Here is a 26,176-nt window from a genome sequence, read left to right as displayed (position 1 = left end):
GATTTCTAACTGTAACCTGACTGTGGCTTTCTACAAGGCTTTCAACATTTACCTATCCTGTGCCCCAGTTTCCTCATTTAAAATGGAGAAAACAAAACAGTCCTGACCCATGTCACTATGATAACAAAAGTAATATGTTTAAAAAGCACATAAAGCTGCAAAGAAATTTTTAAATGCAAAAATAGTATTATAAATACTAATAGTGTTATGATACTATATTGTTAATGAACTCACAAGTTCCAAAGTTCATACAGCTTTGTACATATGTAACAGTCAAAACAGTTTGCTCACTGAAAAAAAGAATCAGCCTGATCCAAACAACACAGTTTTAGTTTTTATAAGATGCCAAGAGCATTATAAATGTTTAGCAGTTGGTAAAGAAAGGTGAGTGTATTTAACTCTTAATTTCAAATTAAGACAATGCAATGATTTAAACTGTAAATATGTTTATAAACAGAATATCACATAACTATATATACCATTATTTTTTATAAGTATCACAGGATAAAATTAGTATTTCTCTTTCACTTCTAAAAAATCATCCAAACACAATGTGAGAAATAAAAACAAAATCCTTGCTATTAGAAAAACTACAAAAATAAGTAGATGGGTTGAAAAGGCAATGGACAGGGAGGAAGAAGGCGAGGGAGAGGGAGGAGGGAGACAAGGGAGAGGGAGCAGGAAGACCAGAGAGAGGGAGGAGGAAGACAAGGGAGAGGGAGGAGGAAGGCAAGGGAGAAGGAGGAGGAAGGCCAGGGAGAGGGAGGAGGAAGGCAAGGGAAAGAGAGGAGAAAGGAAAGAGAGTGGGAGAAGGGAGGCCAGGGAGAGGGAGGAGGAAAGCAGGGAGGGAAGAAGGAAGGAAAGGGAGAGGGAGGAGGAAGGCCATGGAGGAGGAGAAGGAAGGCAGGGAGACGAAGGAGGAAAGAAAAGGAGAGGGAGGAGGAAGGAAAGGGAGAGGAAGGAGAAAGGAAAGGGTAAGGGAGGAGGAAGGCCAGGAAGAGGGAGGAAGAAGACAGCGAGAGGGAGAAGGAAGGAAAGGCGGAAGGAAAGGGAGAGGGTGGAGGAAGGCCAGGAGCAGGAAGAGGACAGCAGGGAGAGGGAGGAGCAAGTAAAGAGAATGGGAGGAGAAAGGCCAGGGAGAGGGAGGAGCTCGGCAGGGAGTGGGAGGAGGAAGGCAAGCAGTAGGCAGCTGGGACAGAATGCTACAGCTGTAAATGACAGAAAAACACCAAGTCTGCGTGTTGAAGGCCATGAGCCCCCCACTCAAGGTATAACTGTTTATACCAATAGAAACAAGGTGCGTGGGCTGCCTGCCATGGCTGTTCTGGATGTGGTCTGGTTCCAAGAAGTGGAGAGGACAATGCTAAATAGAAATCACACAAACTACATTACAAAGAGCAGTGGCTATGGAAGACATATGGTTTGTCTGATGGGACCCCAGAGTTGTCTATCTCCACTGGCAGACGCTAAAGAAAGCAGAAAAGCAACAGAAAAATCTAACAAACAGAATGTTCACATGAAAGATGCTGACACAGAGGAGATGAAATCAAGACAGATACTCCACCATTAACTAATAATACTTAATTATGCAACCAACTCTAGTTTGAGATCTACAAAATTATATAATCATAACATTTTATTGACTAGAACAATAGTGAATAAACTAGTATAATCAATCACTCACCTCTGATTCATATTTTATTTTTTCTTCTTCTAAAATACGTGCCGACTCTTCTTTCTGGTGTTCAAATTCTGATTTGAGAAATGTATGTTCATAGCGAAGCTTATTATAGTCAGCTCTATACTTTTCCACTTCCTAAATTAAAGGCATTCCATTGATCACAAGTTTATAAACAAAGCTTGTATTCACGCCAATAATCACTTTTACAAATATGATTTAAATACATTATACAGACTGCCATTCTAAAATCAAAAAATAATTTTTAACAGAAATACAAATGAATTTGGAAAGTCCTCATGAGTAGTATTCTACATAAAGAATTAGGACATTTCTGAGGAAATACTACTAAAGCAAATTGCCATTCAATTAATCTTGTTTATTCACTGATTCTCATTATAATAAAAGTGTGTAGCATGACAAGTGTTTTGACCTATGGATTAATAAAATAATATTTAAGAATGTAGCACAACTTTGAAACTATAGCTAAATTTTAAAAACGGCATTAAGTGTAAGTCAAACAAAATAAATTCAAAATAGATAAAAGGTTATTTTAACAATTAGTGCAACAATTTAACGTTCACTCAAAAATTACAATGATTGTTCAACTGAACTCAGCACACCAGCCTGAACAGAAGATGTTGCCTAAGCAGGAACACACGCAGTTTCCTGGAGTGCTCTAATCCTGCTTCCCAACAGTGCTCAATAAAAATTGCTGGCATTCTGAACACTCACCAAGAAATCCAGGCAATTGAGCAGGAAGATACAGGGGCACTATTTCAACGTGTGTCAGGAAATTAGACAACAAGGAAAGCACATCTCCTAAAATACTCAGTTTACCACAAATCTTTAGTTGAAAGATTTCTAAGTCAGTTAATAAACCAAGAAAATTGGTTTCATAATTTTACTAAAGGCATACTTTGTTTTGATTCTTTTTTTAAAAAATGCTTTTATTTAGGCTGAATGCAGTGAGTGGGTCACACCTACAATCCCAGCACTTTGAAAGGTGAGGCAGGAGAACTGCTTGAGCCCAAGAGTTCAAGACCAGCCTGGGGAACATAGTGAAGCCTTATCTCTACCAAAAATATAAAAACTAGCCAGGTGTAGTGGTGCGTACCTGTGGTCCCTGCTACTTGGGAGGCTGAGACAGCATGATCCCTCTAGCCCAGGAGGTTGAGGCTGCTGTGAGTTGTGCACTCCAGCCTGGGTGACAGAGTGAAACTCTGTCTCAACAAACAAACAAAACTCCTTTTCTTTGAGGTGATCACCTACCTTAGGTCTGAATGACTGCTTTTATCCAAAAATAAAATCTATTCCCAAATCACAGTGGTTTGTCACGACAAGTATATTCAAGCAATCATATCATCAGCCCAGCAAGCCACTATGAAAGAGGATTCTACAACTATTTTGTACAAGGGCAGCATCGCTGGACTATAGTTCTCCAAAGGGATCTATTTTGAAGGGGACAACAATCGTCAAAACAGTTTTAAGGGGACAGCGACCCTTTGTAATGGCCAGGTGAGTTTGTTCAACAAAGCTAACACACACCCCAGCTCCAGGACTGCACCTGATATGCTTATGGTCTGCAGTGTCTTCCCGTCTCCTTTGTAAAGCATTGAGTCATATTATACCAACACTCCACAAAAGGAGACTGGGCTCAACCTAAAGTAAAACTGGAACAAATCTGACTTTTTATGAAGTTGCATGCCATTCATTTTTCATTCAACAAGTATTAAGCACCTAGTGAATACTAAGAACCATTCTAGGAACTTGGAATGTAACAATGAACAAAAAGGATAAAAGTTCCTACTCTCACACATTGTCCATTCTCCCAGTGGCAAAATAAAAAATAAACATAACAAATAAGTTATACAGATATGCCCCAGAAAAAAAAAAAGAACAGGGTAAGGGAGATTCAGAGGGTTAAGTCCTGATGGAAAAGGCAGTCTGTAAAAACAAAGGGGTGTGGGGGCAGGCAAAGTAGGACTCAATGAGAAAGCAACACTTCAGCCAAGACCTCCAGGAGCTGAAGGAGCTAGCCAAGAGACTTCTGGGAGGAGAGTTTCAAGGCAGAAGTGACGCCAGAGCACAGGTCCTAGAACTGCACCAATTCTGAAGTACTAGAGGAATCCAGGAGAGAGCGTGGGTAGAGGAAAGGAGGGCAGAGGCTGGAGTCAGGCCAGAATGCTCTAGAGGTCCTGCAGGCCTCTGAGCACAAAGGGGTGCTGTGCAGGTTCCTGGGTGGGGACAGTGCCTCCAGCAAGTCACATGGGAAGGTCGCACAGGGCAGTGTACTTACTTCATCCAGATTCTGAAAACGCTCTCTCATTGGAGTTTCTAATTCTTGCTGTATCTGGGCTCTTAACAATTCCAATTTTTGTGGAGTTAATATCTAATATGTAAAGAAATAGAAATAATTATAAATACAAAATCACATGAAAATCAAGAATTCGTCACATGTCAAAACCTCTCTCCTAACTATGACAACAGAATTCAATCCGTGAAGGTTTTCACACCATAGTTAACATCACAGTAATCACTATATAAACAGAATCCTCATTTGAAGCAATACTTTGAGAATCCAATTTCAGGCTCTCCGAGACGTCAAGAACTCCACTCACATGAAGTGAAGACAGTCCCTGATTATAACTGTTTTTCTCAGGAATAACTGCATTGGCAGCCAAGGCTACCATGCTGGATACAATGGCTGGCAGTCTAGTTATTTTCCAAAGCAAGCAAAACAAATGTGTAATCATTTGTTATACCAAAGAGAATTCTTCAGACATAATTTCAGTTGGAAAAGGTTCACACTCTCTTATAGAACCCATACTTCAATGAGTAAATATTCACATAAGCTCCATTTGGGAAGACACAGTCTTTATTCACCACTGTATTCCCAGAGGCTCCCATCACAGGCCTGCACATAGGAATCACTCAATTTTCACTTCATGAATGAATGAACAAACAAGCAAATGAACAAATACTAGTTGTAAAAAAAAAAAAAATCTAGCACGAATGTACATTAATCACTAAGAAATGAGAACAATGGTCAATTTAATTCATTTATTCATCAATACTCCAAATATTTTATTCAAAATAGTATATTTTGCAAATGAAAGCCTACTATACATAAAGCGCTGTCCACGGTGCTATAATCTACATACCATATTGCTCTAAGCACCGTGCATGCATTAATTTCTCACAACAATCTGCAATCTAGCTACACTGAGGCGTACACAGAGTCTAAGTAACTTTCTAAAAATCACAGAGACCTACATGAAGCATACACCTCCCCACAAGAGGGGCAAACTGTGGCATGAAAAACAACTCATACACACAAATAGCTGTAACAGTAGGCAATACAGGCTTCCAAGACAGTAAGGATGAAGAGAAAAACCAATCAGGGAGACAGGATGATTTCCCGAGGAATGGAGAACTAAAGACCAGCAACATTTTAATATGCCTGAAGTGGCAGAGACTATATGGGAGGAAAGCAATTCTCAAGGGTGACATAGGCATTGGGATGAGACTGCACCATGCAGGACAGAATCTCAGAATCCTGGGTCCCTATGGATTAGTGTGGGTAGGAATTGCTAAACACCGTAACGTGCATGGCCATGGGACATATTTCCAAATGCCCCTTGGAGGGCTGCACCCTCCTGGGAACAAAAGAGGTTGAAGTCAAAGAGTGGAAAGTTCCTGACCACCAAGCTCAGGCTCAATTTATTCAGTATTCAAAGGTATGTACTTTAAAAATTTATTTTATTCAAAACACATAAAGACAAGTATATAAATAATTCAAACAAAAATAAATCCAATATTAAAGATGTTTTCTCACTTCAGTAGTCCAATTTTTCTCTACAGAAACAATTGTTGTTAATAGTTTCTCCTATGTCCCTCTTAAAACAATCTATAGATACACAGCATATAAAACACCTGTAATTATTACACAAAAAGGCACATTATACATATTTTTCAGTACCTTGCGTATTTATTGAAGGTTTTAAGCTTAAGAATGATGCTCGTACACCTGTATTTACAAAGAAGCAAGATGACTCGACAGCTCTGGTGGGAGAGCCACAGGTGCTGTGGGAAGAAGAGACAGGGAACAACAGGCAAAAGAGCCAGAGCGAAGGCTTGCGCCACAACCTGGCTAGTGGAACCAAGGGTCGAGGAGGGTGGAAGTACCAGGAGTCCAGACCACAAAGGAAGAGATCAGAGGTGAAGAAACTCAGATCTTGTTTCAAACAAGCCATCTTTTAAAATAAGCAATCATGGCAACCCCCTCAGGTCCCTTCCCACTGTGGGAGCTTTTCTGTCCTCTCAATAAATCCTGCCTTCTAAAAAAATAAAATAAAATAAAAATGAAAATAAGCAAGCAAGGAAAATATGGGAAAACTAAGGAAACCTGAACAAAGACACGTTACCCAACGGTACTAATAAGTATTTTAGGTAAGTGAAAGGTAATGCTTTTAAAAGAAGAATTGCACTGGTATGTTATAGAGTATATACTAAATTATTTAGCATTGAAGTAACATTAATTGATTCAAAACACTCCAGAGGGATTGAGGAGAAAGCCGGGGGCTAGCAGGGGATGGAGGATAAGACAAGACTGGACAGAAATTCTCATCCCTGATGCTGACTGACAGGCACCCACTCCCAGAACGTCTGCATGTTTGAGATTTCCATAATTAAAAGTCAATTAAAATGAACGGGGCTCCACTTCCAGCCAAGATAGAACTCTAGAGATCAGATTTACTCTCCTGTCTGAAACAAACAAACAAACAAAAAACCAGACAAAAATTAAACAACAGTTTGCAAAACACTGGATACAGAGATGCACGACATGTCCCTGAAAGACAGAAAACAGAGAAGGTGAGCTGTGGCAGTGCTCGGGCCTGGCACAGGAAGGGGTACCCAGGCAGCATCTGTGAGACTCCCTAACTTAGACGATGGAACTGAGACTTGGGACACCAGGATGGCTATACAAGACAGGGAGCAGAGAGGAGGGTGGTCCAGAGAGAGAACTATGAGATCTGTAGAAAGGCTTGTTCCACTTAAGAGAATTCTGTTAGCACAACCGTGTAAGGAAACTACCCAAAGCCAAGAAAAGAACCCCTGAAAGGACTGGAGAATTCAGAGCTCACACAGACCAAAAACTTCATCTCATAAAGAAAAGGGTGGAGTACTCAAAGGGTCTTGCTCAGCAGTGGAAAGCTATCAGCCCTACACTAAATACGACTCTCCTCCCACTTAACACATCTTTTTTTTTTTTGAGTCAGAGTCTCACCCTGTCACCCAGGCTGGAGTGCAATGGCACTATTATGGCTACCACAGCCCCCATCTGCTGGGTTCAGGCAATCCTTTCAACTCAGCCTTACAAGTGGGTGAAACTACAGGCGTGCACCACCACACCTGGAGAATTTATTTACTTATCTTTTAATTTTTGTTACCGGTCATGTTGCCCAGGCTGGTCTCAAACCCTTGGGCTCAAGCAATCCTCTCGCCTCATCCTCTCAAACTGCTGGGATTATAGGCATCAGTCACTGTGCCCAGCCCACTTAACAAATCTTAAAAGAGCCAGAAAGTAATTTAACTGTACCCCAGAGTAAGACTTAATAATATGTATTGGAATGCAAAAATATCCAACACTCTACAAAGTAAAGTTTACAATGTCTAAAATCCAATAAAAATGTACCAAACATTCAAAGAAGCAGGAAATACTACCTATAATGGGGGGGGTAGGAATCAAACTACAACGGACTCAGAAGTGATACAGATGTTAGAATCAGACAAAGACATTAAAAATGGTTATTATAACTGAATTCTATATGTTCAAAAAAGCTAGAGAAAAGACTGAACAGGTTAAGGAGAGTTAAGGAGGATATAAAAAGACCAAAAGTGAACTTCTAGAGGTGAAAACTATAATTTCTAAGATGAAAAATATACTATATGGAATTAATGGCAAATTAGAGACTGCAGGAAAAAAGAATCAGTAAACTTGAAAACATGGCAATGAAAAATATCCAGAAATAAACAAAAAAAATCAACGAACAGAACATCAGTAAGCTAGGGGAGAACTGTAGGAGATCTACTATTAGAATGTAACTAGAGTCCCCCAAAGAAGAAGAGAAGGCAGAAAAAAATACGTTTAGAAGTAATGTCGAAAAATTGCCTAATTTGATAAAAATTATAAACCACAGACCTAGGGAGTTTGATAAACACCAGAAGCATAAAGAAAATGGTAATGTCAATCAAATTGCTCAAAATCAGCTATAGAGAAAACTGGCAGCAAAAAAACCAAACCAAACAAAATAACCCCAGCCACACTGCATCCATAGAGGAAAGGTGAAAACAGTAGCAGGTTTCTCACAGGGAGCAACACAGGTGAGGGCAGCAGAGGTACAGTTTGAAAGCACAGGAAAAACAGTCACTTCCACATTCAATGTCCAGCAAAAACGTCTTTCCAAAACAAAAACTTCTTCAGATACACAAAGCTGAAAAAAAAATCTCACCAGCAGACCCATACTACAAGAAGTGTTAAAGAAAATGTTAAGACAGAAGGAAAATAGAAAATACTACCAGATGAAAGTATAGATGTACACAAAGGAAAGAACACTGAACCTGTAAGTTCGTGGGTAAGTAGATAAGATTCTTTCTTATTGCTTTAATCTATTTAAAAGATAATGGACATCTTAAACTAAAACAATAACACTTGAGTGTGGGGTTTATGGTGGGGTAAGGAGAGACAAGTCATATTCTATAAACCCTAAAGGGAAAGAGATATACTATAAAGCCTAAAGTAATGTTTAAAATAACACAAAAAAGGCTGCGAGTCGTGGCTCAAGCCTGTAATCCCAGTATTTGGGGGGGCCAAGGCAGAAGAATTGCTTGAGCCCCGGAGCTCAAGACCAACCTAGGAAATGGAGCAAGACCCTGTTTCTACAATAAATAAAAAATTAGCTGGGCATGTTGGCACGTGCCTGTAGTCCCAGCTACTTGGAAGGCTGAGACGGTAGGATCGCCTGAGCCCAGGAAGTCAAGGATGCAGTAAGCTGTGACCATGCCACTGCACCTCAGCCTGGGCAACGGAGTGAGACCCCAACTCAGAAAATAAAATAAGATAAATGACAGAAAAATATACAATATTTTCTTAAAGAACATTTAAATAAACATGTACTATCTATAAGTTGAATGAATAAATCATTGTGCCCAGTAGTCTTAAGTAAAATCTGCAAATTAAATAAAAATCAGTACATTAAAGAATAATGTACATATGTACCTTGACTATCAAATTCAAGTATTCAAATCACCAGACCCATGAACAATCCAGATGCACTAAAAAAACCCTTCTCTCTCATTAAGCTCATATATGATTCATTATCAGTAGGGCATGTCCTGGGTTGAAGCTGCATCATAATGGCCTACATCCTGTATATCTGCAGTTGTACACACTGCAAATGTTGGCTCTGTGTACATGTGAGTCTTTTGTTTTTTGTTTTAAATCACTGAATGATTCAATGTGGACTACAAAAAATATATAAGTATGTAAATGAATGCATACATTAATGAGCTTGAGTTACCCATTCCACAATGCACACATGTATGTTCTACATATACCATACACACATACAACCTCTACCTGTCCTTTAAAGAAATAATAAAAAGGAAAGAAGAAAAGGAGGGAGGGAAGCAGGGATTCAACTTAGTTCATATGCTCTTATGATTAACTAATGCAAGAGGTCTCATTGTTTAGAACTAAAAGTAGACTGAAATTCAAAGGATTATCTAGTTAATTCCAGTTAAACTCAGAACTAAATTAACTACAACATATTTTGAATATATTGATTACTAACATTAAAAAAACTCAAGAGACTTAAAGAGTCTCCTTTGCTCCCATCTGTTAATGTTAATTAATTTATTTTTTTAAAGGGAGAAAGCAGGATTTATTGAGAGGACAGAAAAGCACCTACAGTGGGAGGGAACCCGAAGGGGTTGCCCTGTTAATGTTTAAATAATCTGTCCTTCACTAATTGTGAGTGCCTAAAAAGTTAAGAATCATACTTTAGCAATTATGCTGAAAAGTGCACTTAGGAACTTTGCATGCGTTATTTCTGATATTCACAATTGTTATCTCTGTTTTACAAATTATAAAATACATATATTAACTTAAAGCAAAAGAAAAAGGGCTGGAGGGAGTTTACTGTCAGGAAGGGCCTGTCTTGTCCAGCAAAGCAAATACTCTCCTAAAAACCTTGCTGACAACCTGCAGAAGGCACAGAAGACAGAGGGCAGAGAGAGCGCAGTCACTCACATCTGTAATCCTAGCGCTTTGGGAGGCCAAGGCGAGAGGATCACTTGAGCCAGAAGTTCAAGACCAGCCTGGGCCATATAGCAAGAATTTGTCTCTACAAAAATAAAAATAAAAAATTAGCCAGGCATGGTGGCATGTACCTGCAGTTTTCAAAACCCAGGAGGCTAAAGGGAGAGGATAGCTTTTGCAGAGAGTTCAAGGCTGCAGTGAGCTTTGATCATGCCACTGTATTCCAGCTTGGGTGATAGAATGAGTCTTTGACTCAATCAATCAGTCAATCAATAAAGGCAGAAATGGACTAATCTGTACTCACTCACCAGCCTGTTTAGTGAAGCAGGCATGCAATATCCATGCAGCTCCCAATACTATATGTTCCATTTCATCTAGATACCTCTTGGAAACAACAGCACTTCAAATCCTCTAACGGTACACATCTCTCCATTGGCCTGGGTCACCCAACAGCAAACAAGAGTGCAGGTGTCTTCTCACCTATGAGGTCTCTGATAAAAGATCTCTATGACTTTGTTGTTTGTTTGTCTGCCTCCTAGGAAGCTTATTCAAAACAAGTACACTCATAATAAAATCCCTCTTTCTCCTTCTGACCTCACCCTATCCCACCCCCACCTGTACCCCAAAACACACATAAACCAAAGACACAGAATGAGAGGATTTTTCCCCATTCCATTTTAGGAGAAATTATTCTGTGTCTTAGACGTCTAGTGGCATACTGACACTACTTGTCTCAAAAGAAACTTCCAAGAATGATTTATCACACTATTAATAGTTTAGGTACCATTACCTATATTAAATCTAAAAAAACACACCTTTAACACTGAAACACTTGCCATATTAGTACTATAAGATACGCTTAAGTTGAGAGGGTAAATATTGCTGTGCCAAAAATTCTAAATAAATTAATGACTGAAATTGAGTAATATATTTTGATCTGAGCCTCATAGCAGCCAAAACAAAACGGAAAACATACTGGGTTATATACTTTTCACTGGCACATAAAAAGCATATAAATTATTGGTAAAGGTAAGTTTTTAAAATTTTATCAGAAGATATATCAAATGATGGATATAAAGGTTCTGCTAACAAGATACATACTAACAGTAACAGCTAACATGTACTGACCCCTTACTACAGCCCAGTCCTGGCCAACACTTCCCATGATCTGCCTAATTTCATCTTGACAGTAATCCTTGGAGCCATGCAGTATTATCACTCCCAGTCACTACTGATGTAGAAAGTCTTTTATTCTTTTTCCTACAAAAGCTAAAGGGATGACATGAAATTTTAGAAAAGGTATTTCTGCAGGTAAACTAGACAATATAACACATGCATATTTTAAAAATAATTGAGGGGGATGGGGAGCACAAAAAAGAAAATATTCATTGAAATATTTCTTGCTGATCTTTGTTGAATTTACTAAATTTCTTAAACTTACAGTTTGCACAAATTGTAAGCATACATTAAAGAGAATAGCTAAATTGCTTCTGTGTATGTATATATATATGTATACATGTTTCTTTAACTTATTTGTGACAAATAAGTATCACATAGAAAGCAGACATGTTTATCTTAGAAAAAACAGAAATTTTACTAGATAAATTATATCTGTCAGCAAACATTTGGGAAGAGATCACATGGAGGAATACCTAAAGTTACCAACAGAGGCCATAAGGAGGATAATTTCACTTCAGTAAGAGAGAGAAAATGTCTAACATACTCCACTCCATTAGTGGAATTGGATCACTTCAAAAAGTTCACTAGGGGCTGGACATAGTGGCTCACACCTGTAATCTCAGCACTTTGGGGGGCTGAGATGGGAGGATCATGTGAGCCAAGGAGTCGAGACCAGCCTGGGCGACGTAGCAAGAACTCATCTCTACAAAAAAAAAAAAATCAAAAAATCAGTGTGTGCCTTGAGAGGCTGAGCTGAGAGGATCACTGAGCCCAGGAGGTCAAGGCTGTGGTGAGCCATGATCATGCCGCCACACTCTAGCCTGGCTCAATCAAGCAAGCAATAAAAGTTTAACCAGGTTCTAGAAGAATGAAGAGTCCTATGTGAAAGAGGTCTAAAAGGATCCTGATTCAGACAGTGCGTTAGCTTCCCAGATTGCCATAACAAAGTATCATAAACTGCAGGCTGAAAGCAGCAGCAAAGTATTGTTTCACAGTCCTAGAGGTCAGATATCTGAAATGAAGGAGCTGGCAGGGCTACACTCCCTCTGAAACCTCAGGAAGCAGCCTTCCTCACTCCCCCTGCTTCTGGGGTGTGCCAGCCCAGAACTTCAGCACAGCAGTCTCTGCTCCATCATCAAACAGCCTGCACCAAGCACATCCGTCTCCATCTCTCTTCTCCTCTTCTTTTAAGGATGCCACTCACTTTGAACTAAAGGCCACTCACTTTCAACTCCAGCTATGACCTCCCCAACTGAACTAATCACATCTGTAATAACCTTATTTCCAAATAAAGTCATCTTCTGAAGTTCTAAGAGTTGGGACTTCAGCATATCCTTGTGGGGGACACAACTCAGCCTGCATCAGACATGAAGGAAAGCAAACGATTATCAACTCTGTGATGCTGAGGTTGCAGCTATGTATGACACAGGAAGGGCAACATCATATATGAACAGAACCCACACGATCCCACTCCCTCATTTACTCCATTTATTTATGTCATTCATTCAACAAATAGGTATTTGCTAAGCACTGTCCACAGCACAGGAGACACTGAAAAAAAGTTCCTGCCCTCACAGGGCCTGCATTCAAATAGAATAGAAATGACAATGATGTATTTACTATGTGCCAGCCATGGCAGTAGAGATGTGCATGTCACCCCATTAGTCCTCACAACTGTTAGGTAGAAACTTGTATCCCCTCTACTACATGAGACAACTAAGGAACAGCAACACAGTTCCCTGTTGAAGGTCATCATCTTCTTGGTGAATCAACCCTTTCTCATTCATAAATGTCCTTTTTACCTCTAGTGACCCTATTTGTCAGGAAGCCTGTTTTGCTGTATGTGACGGCAGCCACTCCAGCCTTAGACTTACCTTCTGTGTGTGCTTGGTACAAGTAAACATGTTCAGAGGTTACTCTTGAGGGGCAGATGATCAACTTGCAAGGCCTGGAGAACCTCCAATGCCCCAGGTTCTGCATTTACAGCTTGCATTCAAATACGCTTCTCAGGTTTTGCAAAGCAAATTAATCCACTGATGTTACAGGCTTAAATTACCTTTCCCTCCTACAACTTGCATTTCTGGGTGTTTTGTTTGTTTAAATGTCCTAAATATAACTAGAAATGAAACAGCATAGAGGCTCCAATCAGGCTTAGTGGTGTTTGCAATAATGGAAGATATCAAAAAGTGATTGAATGACAAACTTCAAAGGCTTCTGCCACAGGAAGTCTAAGAGTTGGGTGATATGCCAATCTACATGCTGTAAAGGATGCCTTCTTACTCTATGCACTCAGCAATAAAGTATCAATAATATCTTATTATTTGTACCAAGCACATTCTCAGTCAGGCAGAAATAAACAGCTGGTGCTCTGTAGAGATTAAATGAATACAAGAAATATCACTCATCAAAACCTACTAATGTGTATCATACATTAAGTTTGTAACATACAGTAAGGAATTTATAACATATAGTAAATTGAAGTTTGACTTTGCTCTATTTTCCAAATGGAAAATGAATAGTGTAAAAAATATCTCAAACTGTAGTTTGGTACTTCAGTACCAGCTGTCTTTTGCTTGAGAAACCCATTCACCTTACAACGTGCATATAAATTATGTGTACACACTGTGCTTACAGTCTCTTTTTCAAGAAGCTTCTTAAAAATAACTCAGTCTTTTTTAGTTTAGTTTCAGTAACAAAACATATACAAAAATTAGTAAACCTTTCTTTAAAAATATTATTTACCGATAGGCATAGGAAGACAGAAAAAAAAATTCTTTAATTCTAAATTTTATCACATCAAATTCACCTTTCCCCTAATTATTCTGAATGGCAGAATATTACTATCAGAATAGGTAATATAATACTAATTTACATAAAATAACTGCTTCATTGCTACCTTACATGGTAGCTAACATCCTAAGATATATGAGAAAAGATTAAATTATACTACCTTAAGGTAGAGCAAAAAGTCAGGAAGGACACAAAGGGAATCTGTCACATTTACCAAAACTACTTGCCTCCACCAAGTGTCTGACTACTGTTACAAATGCAAATATATCTTCTCACCTGCTGCTTCATCTCTTCTAAGTGATTAACTTTCTCTACTAATTCTCCTCTTAGCTCTTCAAGCATCAGCTGAAGTTTTTCCTGGTAAGTTTGCTTTTCATTTGACAGGCGTCTGAGTTCATTCTGTAACTTCATGTACTCATTTTGCAACCTGAGTTTTTAAAAAAGAAGAATTCCATTTTAAGTTTATACTTTGCATTCTAATTGCATTCCTTTATTTAAAGTCAATCAAAACACTACAAAAAGAAACAAAAAACAAGACTAGTATCACATATTCCATGAAATTTGCAAACATCTTTTCTTTACAGTTTCATTTCATTACTAATACTGTGGTTTCTGAATGTACTTTTACTTTGCAGGGAAGAACACTTTTAGCTACCTGAATACAGTTAATCTGATATGTCTTGCTACTCTCAAATTTAGACTTTTATAAATTCATAACCCACTTGATATCCTACTTAGTTTTGAATGAAATAATTTTAAGACAAAAATTTTACTGTATTAAGTTTTAAATGTATATATCGCAAAATGACAAAAATCATTCCAGTGGAACAATGTTCCAGAGCAAACATTCAACCAAGATGGTTCCAATAATTTTTATTAACGAAGGTCCCTCCTCAAAATTTAAGTAACTTACTTTGTGTGTTCGGCTTTCAGAGTCTGATAATTAGCTTTATGATGTTCACATCGTAACCTTTCATCAATTAACATTTTTTGGAATTCAGATTGAGAATTTGTCAGTCCACCATCTCCACCAGGAAGAAAATTGTTGGGAAGAGTGTCCATATTGGTAAATGAACTAACAACCATGTAAAAATCAGTTCGGGCTTTCTTATTGTTTCAATTTTCCATCCAAGAATATTCCCACTTCTTTCTTGCTAAGGAAGAATCTCAAGAGGCCAAATTGTACCTGCACAAGAAATAAACTTAATTCATGATCAGTGAACTCAACTTTCCTTTGGTGTTACATATTATCACTTCTTCTTCATATCACATTTATAACAAAGCCCAATTATAGATTTTCAATTGTTCATAAAACAAAATGTAAATATAAAGCTGAATCTTACCTTAATTTCTTTTTTACTTCCATCATGAAAGTCACATCCTCAATTATTAACTTAACTACCCTAGAAGTACAGATTTCCAGTTTAGGTACTCCTATATTCACAAACCACAGTCAAATTTCAGGCACTAACACAGAACACCTCAAGGGTGGATTCTGGTACAAAACCCACGTTCCCATATCGGAGAAAAAGCCACTGGGGCCTGGCAAGTGGCTGTGGCGAATCGTGGTCTTCACAAAGATGACCTTTAGCAAGCAACTATGTTCAAGATTAATGCTTTTAAGGGTCTTTTATTTGACAGCTGCATCCAGCCTGCAGATTCACATAAGAAATCGGTGAACACATAAATATTTATCAACCCCTATATGTTACACACTGTGCTAAGAACGGAGAACTAAATCATCTCACCTATCCCAAAGCACTGACCCAGTATTATAAAAGTAACTAAATGCTTATTGCATCTAGAAGTTTAAAAAATGGTTTTTTAAAAAGTGTTCTTATTGTAAAAATTTAACAAAAATTTTAATTTAATAGTCCATCCCCTTTAACTCCACTAATCTTTCCCTAGGTCATTATAAATACATATATTTTCCTGATAGAATACCTCCTTAGTCGTGAGCTTAAATTATTTTTTCTTATAACAAGAAAAGATCTTTGGCTTATAGAAAACAACATTAAATTACTCAATCTTGATTGAAATAGACCATCTCTGATAAATCAGTGCATTATCTGCATTACTACATAAGAAAATCCTTAAGCTATAACCGAATTACTTAGATTCCGTGGAATTATAATCTAAGAGGGGAAACATCCTTTAAGGACACTTTACTCCTTGCTTTTATGTTAAACATGCATTGGAGTTGAACCTTTATAAATACAGAACACACTATTTATAGCAGCAACCACAAAATTATCCTGTCAAGAATATACATTTACCAAGGAATTAACAAATTGGATCATAAAACTGTCATGCAATTTTGATTCTACTGTGGGTAAAATGCTATTAAATAGCATTGCATGCAACAGAAAAATCTTTCATGAAAGGCAGTATCAACTGATGCAGCAAACTTTGTTATTTATTTATTTATTTATTTTGAGCTGGAGTCTCACTCCATCACCCAGGCTGGAGTGCAGTGGCATGCTCACGGCCACCCCAGCGTCAACCTGAAAGGCTCAGGTGACCTTTCCGCCTCAGCCTTCCAAATAGCCAGAACTACAGGCACACACTACCACACCCAGCTAATTTTTTGATTTATTGTAGAAATGAGGTCTCACCAAGTTGCCGAGGCTGGTCACGAACCCCTGGGCTCAGGCAATTCTCTCGCCTCGGCCTCCCAAAGTGCTGGGATATAGGCTTGAGTCACCATGCCTGGCCTGTTTTTTTCTTTTTCTTTTTTTTTTAAAGAAATTGCTGCTGGGCTCGGTGGCTCAGCCTGTAATCCCATGCCTTGGGAGGCTGAGGTGAGCAGATTGCCTGAGCCCGCGGGTTCGAGACCCACCTGGGCGGTGAGACCTCATCTCTACAATAAATCAAAAAATGAGCCGGGCGTGGTAGTGCACACCTGTAGTTCCAGCTACTCGGAAGGCTGAGGCGGAAGGATCGCCGGAGCCCAGCAGGTTGAGGCTGCGGTGGCCGGGAGCAGCCACTGCACTCCAGTCTGGGTGACAGTGAGACTCCAACTCAAAAAAAAAAAAAAGATAAGAGAGCAAGTTACCTGGCTCCAACAAGTTCCACCCAGTACACCTGAACTTTTTATCTGTTCAATTGGCTGTTTTCAAGACTAGGTTCAAGGTTTAGAATGATAACTCACACCAGACTTGTTATATGTTGCTGATTATTCTTCACATTATAACCTTTAAGTTCTATTCTTGTTGCTTGTCTAATCTTTGTAAAGTTCTCTTTCCCAACAGGATAATGTTAGCCTGATGTTTTGAGAAATTACTAACGTTTATGGAGCTAATAAAATAAAACTCGACGCTGAACTCCAGACCTGCTCTGAGGGGACTTTTACCCCGACCTCTTTGTTGCTCAAATGTGGCCTGGGTCCTGGACATCTACTCCTATACTTCTCCCTCAAAGGTGGGACCAGACCAACCAGGACAGGTTCATCCTGGTTCCAGGGACAACTAAGCCCATTTCCAAAATGGTTGACCAGCAACGCTTTGGAAAAAATATCTTGATAAAAAAAGGGAAAATGTGAAAGCTAATTATATAAAATGGAGTCATTCACACCAAACTTAACTAAAATGGGGTCAGGAGACCATGGGGAAGGATAGCCAGATCCTAGTTCCAGGAACTGTTTCGGCAATTCAACAGAAATACCACAGTCCTAACTGTAACTTTAGGATTACATCATGCCTAGTAATTGTGCCACTCACCAATCAGAAGTTCCTATAAAACACTGTGCCCATGAACTTTCTTTCAAAGCTACTTATGCAACCATCCTCTTTTATTGTCCAATAAAACCCCTGTTTCTCCCTTTGCTGTTCACACACTAAGGTACCCTGGTTTATATACCCCAAATTCTAATTCTTGTTTATTATTCCCAAATAAATATTTTGCTTGGAGACCCATCTCTGTATATTTTTGTTTAAGGTTAACAGTAACAAAACCAAATGCTGGTGAGGATGGGAAGCAAAAAGAATTCTTGTGCATTGCTGGTGGGAAGGTAAAATGGTATATTTGAAAGACAGTTTGCACACATATGTTTGCAACTTTATTCCTAACTGCCAAAATTTGGAATCAACCAAGATGTTCTTCTCTGGGTGAATGAATAAACTAGTACATCCAGTGCTAAAAATGAATGAGCTATCAAGCTACACAAAGATGTGCAGAAGCCATCAATGTGTATTAGTAAGTGAAGGAAGCCAGTCTGAAAAGACAATATGCTGTATGACTCCATCTCTACGACACCATGGAAAAAGTGAAATTCCAGAGACAGTAAGAAGATCAGTGGTCACTAGGAGTTGGAGAAAAGGGAGAGAATAGGCGGAGAAGTTTTAAGGCAGTGAAACATCTGTATGACACTATAATGAGGAACACATGCCAACATTCATGCATGGAAACCCAAAGCCTGTATAACATCAACAGGAAACCCTATGTAAACTATGGTCTGTGGTTGATAATCTGTTGGTGTAGGTTTGCTGGCTGTAACCAATGTACCACTGTGGCATGGGATGCAGCCAGTGGGGGAGGATATGGGGTGGGGAGGGCAGGGTGTACTAGGGAACCCTCTGGGCCTTCTGCTCAATTTTGCTGTGAACCTAAAGCTGCTCTAAAAAGTGGTCTATTAAAAGGAGGGAAAGGGAGAAGGGTGGGGGGGAGCAAGAAGAAATGAGTAAATGACAGAGACCATTCACATTCTAAAAACACAAAATATTTACTATATGACAGCCTGTCAAAACCTTTTCTAGGATAGCCATTAAAGAATACTAAAAGGGTGGACAATTTTAAAGTAATTCACACATTCTAGAACAAGGTTTCTCATCCTTGGCACTACTAGCATTTTACAACATCTGCAGTCATGCTTTGCTGCTAGGGTTATCTTGTACATTGTAGGATGTTCAGCAGCATTCCTAGTCTCTACCCCTCAGATCCAGGAGCACCATCTTCCAGGGGTAAAAGTAAAGCATCTCCACACATTGCCACATGCACCCTGTCACCCCACCCTCTGTTGGGAAGCATTGGTCTTTAGAAGGGAAGTAAGACAGTAAGAAGAAACCTAGAGCAAGCAGGAAAGCAAAGAACAGTAAGATTATAGATTTAAACAAACATATTAATAATTGAATATATACAAAATGAATGCTCCAAATAAAAGAAAACTTTAAAGAGAAAACAGAACCCAACTGTATGCTCTTTTACAAGACACACTTAAAACACAAGGGGCACAGAAAGGATGAAAGAAAAAGAAGAAAAAAATTGCAAATGTTCATCAAAAGACAGACGGTAGAACTACATTAATATCAGATAAAGTATACATTTGTTTGACACTCTAAAAAAGTAAAGTGCCATGTTTATTTTGTTTCTGAAATATTAATACAAATAGTACTGGGCTATAATAGAAGCAAATAACCAGAAATTTTAGGAAAGTTAATCATTTCACAGATAAAGTATATTTTAAGGCAAAAAATGCTTCTAAAATGGAGAGACATTCATAATGGTAAAGGTTAAATATACTAGAAAGCTGTGACAATTTTAAACGTATATACGCTTACTATGGCCACTAAACACGTAAGGCAGAGTTTTCACAACCACAAGGAGAAATAGACAAATTTACAATGATAGAGGGAGAATTTAACCTTGATAATTAATGGAACAAGTAGATTTTTAAAAAACAGTAAGAACACACAAATTTAAACAATGTAATTAACTAGGCTGTGGTTAAATGTAATGTAATTAAAGAGTGTGCCCACAGCTATAGAATATGCATTCCTGACAAGCATACACATAACACTTATAAATACTGATGACATGCTACATATTACAAATGCAAATATTTTTATTATATATATTTTTAAATTATGATTTTTTTTTTTAGGTAGACAAAGGGTCCTGGGCTCAAGCAATCATCCACCTCAGCCTCCCAAACTGCGGGGATTAAAGGCGTGAGCCACAGCACCCAGCCAAGAAACTCAATTTTTTTTTTTTTTTTTTTTTTTTTTTTGAGTTGGAGTCTCACTCAGTCACCCAAACTGGAGTGCAATGGCCGCTCCCGGCCACCACAGCCTCAATCTGCTGGGCGGGTCTCAAACCCGCGGGCTCAGGCAATCCGCTCACCTCAGCCTCCCAAAGGCGCGGGATTACAGGCTGAGCCACCGAGCCCGGCAACTCAAACATTTTAAAAGACTAAATTATACAAGATACCATCTCTGATCACAAAGCAATTAAACTAACACAATAAAAAAAGATAACTGGAAAAATCACATATGCTTAGAAAATGAGAAATACATTTCTAACTATCTTATGAGTCAAAGAAAAGGTCAAAACAGAAATTAGAAAATATCTAGAACTAAATGAAAACTGATATTACATATTAAAACTTATGGAATAAAGACTTCTGCTTCTAGGGAGATGGAGCAGATATGCACGTTCCTATTATACCCACTAACACAACTAAACATCCTGGGCATTAAACACATGACAAGCATAAGAAGCCTCTGATTAACGGAGCTGAGAGGCAGCCAGCTGGAGACCTCAGGGGTAAGGACAAGCGCAGCAGTGCCTTCAGCTCCCAGGGCTTTCTCTCCTCATATAGTTCAGACCTGAAGATGGAGAAGCTGGCAAGTGAACACCAATAGATTCAGACACAAAAATCTCTAACAAAAGCCTGCTCTCTAGCTAACAGAGCAGAAAGGGAGCGCCTAGGAGAGCAGAAAATACGTAGATGAGTAGAATACATCCACCAAATATGACCAAAACAACCTTGTGGCTCCGTGCCCATCCACCAATCAATGGCCATGTGGGAGCCAAGCTAGGATCAAAGCACCTGGTACCCTGCAAGGCTGGTGCACAGGAAGGCTGAGTAGAAGGCTGGAACTTTCATGCTTGCTGAGCAGTAGGAAGGCTCCATGCTCCCACCACGTCAGTAGAAACTACATGAAAAGCCTCAACGGCCACCCACAACAGTAAGGAAGAGGACCTCCCTCACCCTACTGAAGCATCTACTTCCTGGCTCTGTATATTGACCTATTCTGGATATTTTAGACAAATGGAGTCCTAATCTGAGAATAGGAGTGGTAAGTGTTTAATGTAGTCCCCAAAGTCTCTGAGCATCTTGTTTATTTATTTACTTTTGGAGTCTATTTTCTGTTGTTCAAATTAGGTGATTTGCATTGTTCTGACCTCTAGGGCATTAATTCTTTTCTCTCTTTTTCTCATTCTTCCCTTTTCCACTGATGAACTCACCTACTAATATTTTTATTTTGGTCATCATATTTATCATTTTTAAAATTCCGCTTGGTTCTTTTTATCTTCTATTCTTTGCTGAGACTTACATTTCTTTGTTGTGACTCTTTACATTTAAGTTTGTTAAAGCATTTTTATCATCACTGCTTTAAAATCTTTTTCAGAAAACCTTGTTTCCTTATGTATGAAAAATTTAAAATATGTATATGAAAGGAAACCATAACGTCAGTTGTTGGCTTCTGTTAATACTGTCTTTTTTTCATTCACTTAGAAATCTTTGTTCTTAATGTGACTAGTGATTTTCTACTGAAACCAGGCCATTTGGAATATTATAATATTGTGGATCATATTTAAATGATCTGTTTTAGCTGGTTGTTTGTGACACTGTTGTCAGGGAAATGCTACCTTATTGGTGCCAGGTGGGGGTAGAATACAGATTTTTCCTTTATTTATTTATTTATTTTTTGAGACAAGGTCTCATATTCTGTCATCCAGTCTGGAATACAGTGCACAATCAGCTCACTGCAGCCTCAAATTCCTGCAGGCTCCAGGGATCCTCCGGCCTTAGCCTCCCAAGTAGCTGGGCCTACAGGTACACACCATCATGCCTTGTTAACTAAATATTTTTTTTGTAGAGACAGGGTCTTGCTGTTGCCCAGGCTGGTTCTGAGCTCCTGGCCTCAAGCGATTCTCCTCCCTTAGCCTCTGGAACCAGCAGCTGGATTACAGGTGCGAGTCCAGCATCCAGCAAGTCTAGGTGTTAAAACTGGCCTCTGTTGACATCTGAGTTGTAGAAGGGTCCTTGTGATGCTGGGTAGCTTGTAGTCCCGGCTCCCTATGTGATCTTCACTGATACACTGGAGGAGGTGGCCTCATTACTGCTGGGGTGATGGCACCTGGCCTGACTCTACCAGGCCTTCTATGATAGGGAAATGGGAGTTGACTGCTTAATGAGTACAGGGTTTTCTCTGGGGTGGTAAAATGTTTCAGAACTAGACACAGGTGGTAGTTACACATCATGTAAACATAGTAAATGGCACTAAATAACATACTTTAAAATGGTTAATTTTATATGAATTTCACCTCAGTAAAAAAGCATGACTAGAAACTTAAAAAGCACATCAATCTGCGAAAAGATGTATACAAAAACACCAGGTGTATACAGTAAACACCATGCTTGATTTTAAAATCTTAAAATCCCTTCCTTTGAGAATGTGATTAAGACAAGAAAGTCCATTCTTGCCACTTGTATTCAATATGGTACTGAAGAACTGGAACAAGACAAAGGAATGAAAGGTATACAAACTGAAAAAGGAAAAAAAACTTTACATACAGACATTCTGATTGCGCATGAAGAAAACCTAAAAGAATTCACAGAAAAATAATTAGAAAAAACAAAGTGTGTACAGCACTTATACAAATCTAGATGGGACACTGCATTCCTGGGCTGTATGGTACAGCCTATTGCTCCTAGGCCACAAAACTATACAACATGCTACTGTACTGAACACTGTAGGCAACTGTAGCACACATCACTAGGCAACAGAACATTTTCAGCTCCCTTATAATCTTATGGGACTCTGTTGTATACCTGGTTATGCCCTACATGAACATACAGTTTCATAAATTCACAAAGGAAGAACCCAAGAAAGCCTCAGTCTCATCAAGCTATAAAACATTCCCAACTCCCCCACCCACAAGAGGCAAGCACTTTTGGGGTTGTTTTCACCACAGTTCTGTTTGACCAGAACATCATTAAAATTAATCTACGAAAAAAACTTTTACTTTTTTTTTTTTGGCAGAAGTGGAGTCTCACTATGTTGCCCAGGCTGTTCTCAAACTTCTGGTCTCAAGCAATCTGGTCTCAAGCAATCTAGATCTGGTCTCAAGCAATCTAGATCTGGTCTCAAGCAATCTGGTCTCAAGCAATCCTCCTGACTTCACCTCTCAAAGCACTGGGATTACAGGCATGAGCCACTGTGCCTGGCTGCTTTTTGCTTTAAGAAAAATCACAGTAAAGAATATTTACTTTATTAACTGCTATAATGGAAGACAGCTAATTTGCCAATTAGAAATGACAACAAGTTTAAAATGTATTGCACTGGCCAGGCTCAGGCTCGGGCTCAGGCTTGGTGGCTCAGCCTGTAATCCCAGCACCTTGGGAGGCCGAAGTAAGTGGATTGCCTGAGCCCACGGATTCAAGACTAGCCCAGGCAACTTGGCGAGACTGTGTCTCTACAATAAATCAAAAATTAGCCAGGCATGGCAGCGCGTGCCTGTAGTTCCAGCTATTTGGAAAGCTGAAGTGAAAGGATCGCCGGAACCCAGCAGGTCAACGCTGGGGTGGCCATGAGTGTGCCATTGCACTCCAGTGTGGGCGACTCAAAAAAAAAAAAATGTATTGCATTGCACTAACTACTGGTAGCTTCCTGAGCACACACCACTGTTGCACCACCGTGACTTTGCAAATGCTGACTTCCTTGCCAGAAGGCCTTTTCCATTCCTCTGTACTCTAATCTAGTGAACTCCTTTTCAGTCTTCAAAACTCTACTCTGGAATCCATTACTTCCTCCATGAAGGACCCTCCCAAACATATATAGCTAATTAATCTGTAGTCTATCTTGCATTTCAGTAAACATAACACATACACGCAACTTCCTCCATGGCGAGAAACATGTCTTATCTTCAAAACCCCAAAACCTAAAACAACCACAGCCACATATAAAAAGCTTAAAAACATCAAATAAGCAAATAATGTGCTCACCTTCCAGTGTTCCCATAGCCTCCATCTGTTCTTCTCCTCCACATTCAAAATCCAAGGTTGCAGACCTTAGTTTGCAATATGCCAGCCCCTCAAAATACACAGTATGTCACTTCATTATCTCTAGATGCTATGAATACCTTATACAGTAAAAGATGTAATTAAATGATGCATCTTAAGAGGCAATTACCCTAGATTATGCAAGCGAGCCCCAATGCACACGTGTCCGTAAGAGAGGAGGGAGTTTTGAGACCACAGAGGCAGAGACTGGGAAGATGCTACCACAAGCCAAGGAATGCCTGGAGCTACAAGGAGCCGGAAGAGGCAAGGGAAGGATTCTCCTCAGAGCCTCTGGAGGGCAAGTGACGCTGCTGACAACTCGATTTCAGACTTTGAACCTCCAAAACTATGAAAGAATGAATTTTGGTCATTTTTACCCATCCAGGGAGTGGTAGTTTGTTACAGCAGCAACAGGTAACTAATACACTGGCTTTCTCTTCTATTTACTCATAATAAATTTCACCCAAAATGTCTACCACAATGCTAAATTCCTACCATGGTCAGACTCTGATTTCAACCAGTCAATACACAGCTAAATACTCACAAAACACCTAAGCATGTATAGACACTTGAAATATATGATAAAAGAAATCTTTCCTAATGTGCAAAGTTTACTAAATAAACTCATAATGCAAATTTTAAAAAGTACACAGTTCAAACAGCAACAGAAAAAATAGTTAAACATCATCTTGGTCAACATGTTAATCAGTGAGCATTTATTGAGCCAGAAACAGCGAAAGGAGGTTTTAAAAAGACTAGCACAACCCTCTCCAAATTCTTCATCTTCCACTCTTTGCAACTATTACAAACACATCACCACAGCCACACATCGTTGCTACCACTTCTTTTGACTGGTCCTGCTCTACAGACCTACATATGACATTTTCTTTTGCACAGGTACTGTATTTCTTAAGCAGTGAATAGTACAATGTCTGCCCCAAAGTATGATAATTCAAAATATTCAAAAAGCACAGCTGCTGATGCTCATGGAAAGCTTCCAAAACACATTCCATTAAAAGCACATGCTATGCCTTTGAACATTTCAAAACAATGCCTTAAATACTACATGCCCTCAAAGTGGATGCTGTTTTGCAAAAACAACATTAAAAGTCTAGGGAGAACCTACATCAGGCATTTACTTCACTTATAAACAAAACATTAGAAAATAATTTCTTCAAAATCCAGAGAGAATCCTATACTAGTCACCCAAACAGGCTCTGGATAGCCACTCCCGGACATCTTGTGTACAAAAAATGTCACAACTTGACACCCTGCCAGAACCTGAAGTGCAGCTGGAAGAAGAGCCTTCAAAGCCCTGGTAAGGTGCCAGGCCCCATAATTGTGATTTAGAGAGAAACAGGGGAAGGCAAGGAAAGAGGGAAAGGAAGAAGCTATGAATTCGAGTGGCTAGTAATCAACCGCCAAGCCCTCTAAATTAAAACGTTATTCTATTCTGATGATTGTGCTGCCTGCCTCTGCACCGCTTAACTCACACAAAAGAATTCTGGAAAGGAGGACAGAGTAATCCGTCAACCTCAAATGCACAGTTGTAAATTATGAAGGTCTCTGAAGTTGTGATCTGAAAAGGAAAGGCTCTTGCCCAAACCACACTACAAACTCATGTGCATGTGAGGCAGGCGCTGTTACATGGAACGGGGTACTTTCCAGAAGATTTGCACTTGTACCCGTGTGACTTGCACAGTCTTCTTTGCTTACAGTCCTGTTTTCCAAAAGAGAAAGGCTATCCACCAATAGTCCCCATACACGGAAACTGTCAACTGATGCAACAACATCCTAAAACTTATTATTATAATATTTTTTAATAAAGTCTGATTTAAATTTCTTCCCATGGGTTTATGCCTTAACTTAAAAACTTAAATAAAGAGAAACTGATAAGAGTTTGATATTTTTCCTACTTTTGACACAAACGTTCTCTTTTTCATCCTTAGAACGTGGCAGAAAGAAATAGTAAAAGTTTCCAAAGCCAGAAACAGAAGATAAATAAACATGATCCTTAAGACACACAGGTAAGTTTTAAAGCCACATATATGTATTTTTAAGTGATTAAACAACCAATACTTATGGAGTGACTACCATATTTGCTAAGTGCCTACTTATAGTAAAAGAGCTTTGAGGGATA

At 39.1% G+C, this 26,176-nt stretch overlaps 1 protein-coding gene across 1 annotated transcript in view; it reads right to left on the bottom strand.

Moving 5' to 3' along the window:
• Positions 1-26,176, bottom strand: part of LOC103266329 (centrosomal protein of 83 kDa-like) — a 99,264-nt gene that overhangs the window by 52,348 nt on the left and 20,740 nt on the right. Inside the window, exons 2-5 of the mRNA XM_008063931.2 lie at positions 14,884-15,156; positions 14,247-14,397; positions 3,978-4,070; positions 1,685-1,816 (exon numbers count right to left, since the gene is read on the bottom strand). Coding sequence (XP_008062122.1) covers positions 1,685-1,816; positions 3,978-4,070; positions 14,247-14,397; positions 14,884-15,056 — 549 coding nt within the window. The 5' untranslated portion in view covers positions 15,057-15,156. The remainder of the gene's footprint in view (positions 1-1,684; positions 1,817-3,977; positions 4,071-14,246; positions 14,398-14,883; positions 15,157-26,176) is intronic.

The sequence above is a fragment of the Carlito syrichta genome, unplaced genomic scaffold, assembly GCF_000164805.1.
Source record: "Carlito syrichta isolate Samal-C Ts95f unplaced genomic scaffold, Tarsius_syrichta-2.0.1 Scaffold307141, whole genome shotgun sequence".
Classification (NCBI taxonomy): domain Eukaryota; kingdom Metazoa; phylum Chordata; class Mammalia; order Primates; family Tarsiidae; genus Carlito; species Carlito syrichta.
Note: the sequence above shows the minus strand (reverse complement) of the source record. Positions and strands in the feature narration are given on the sequence as shown.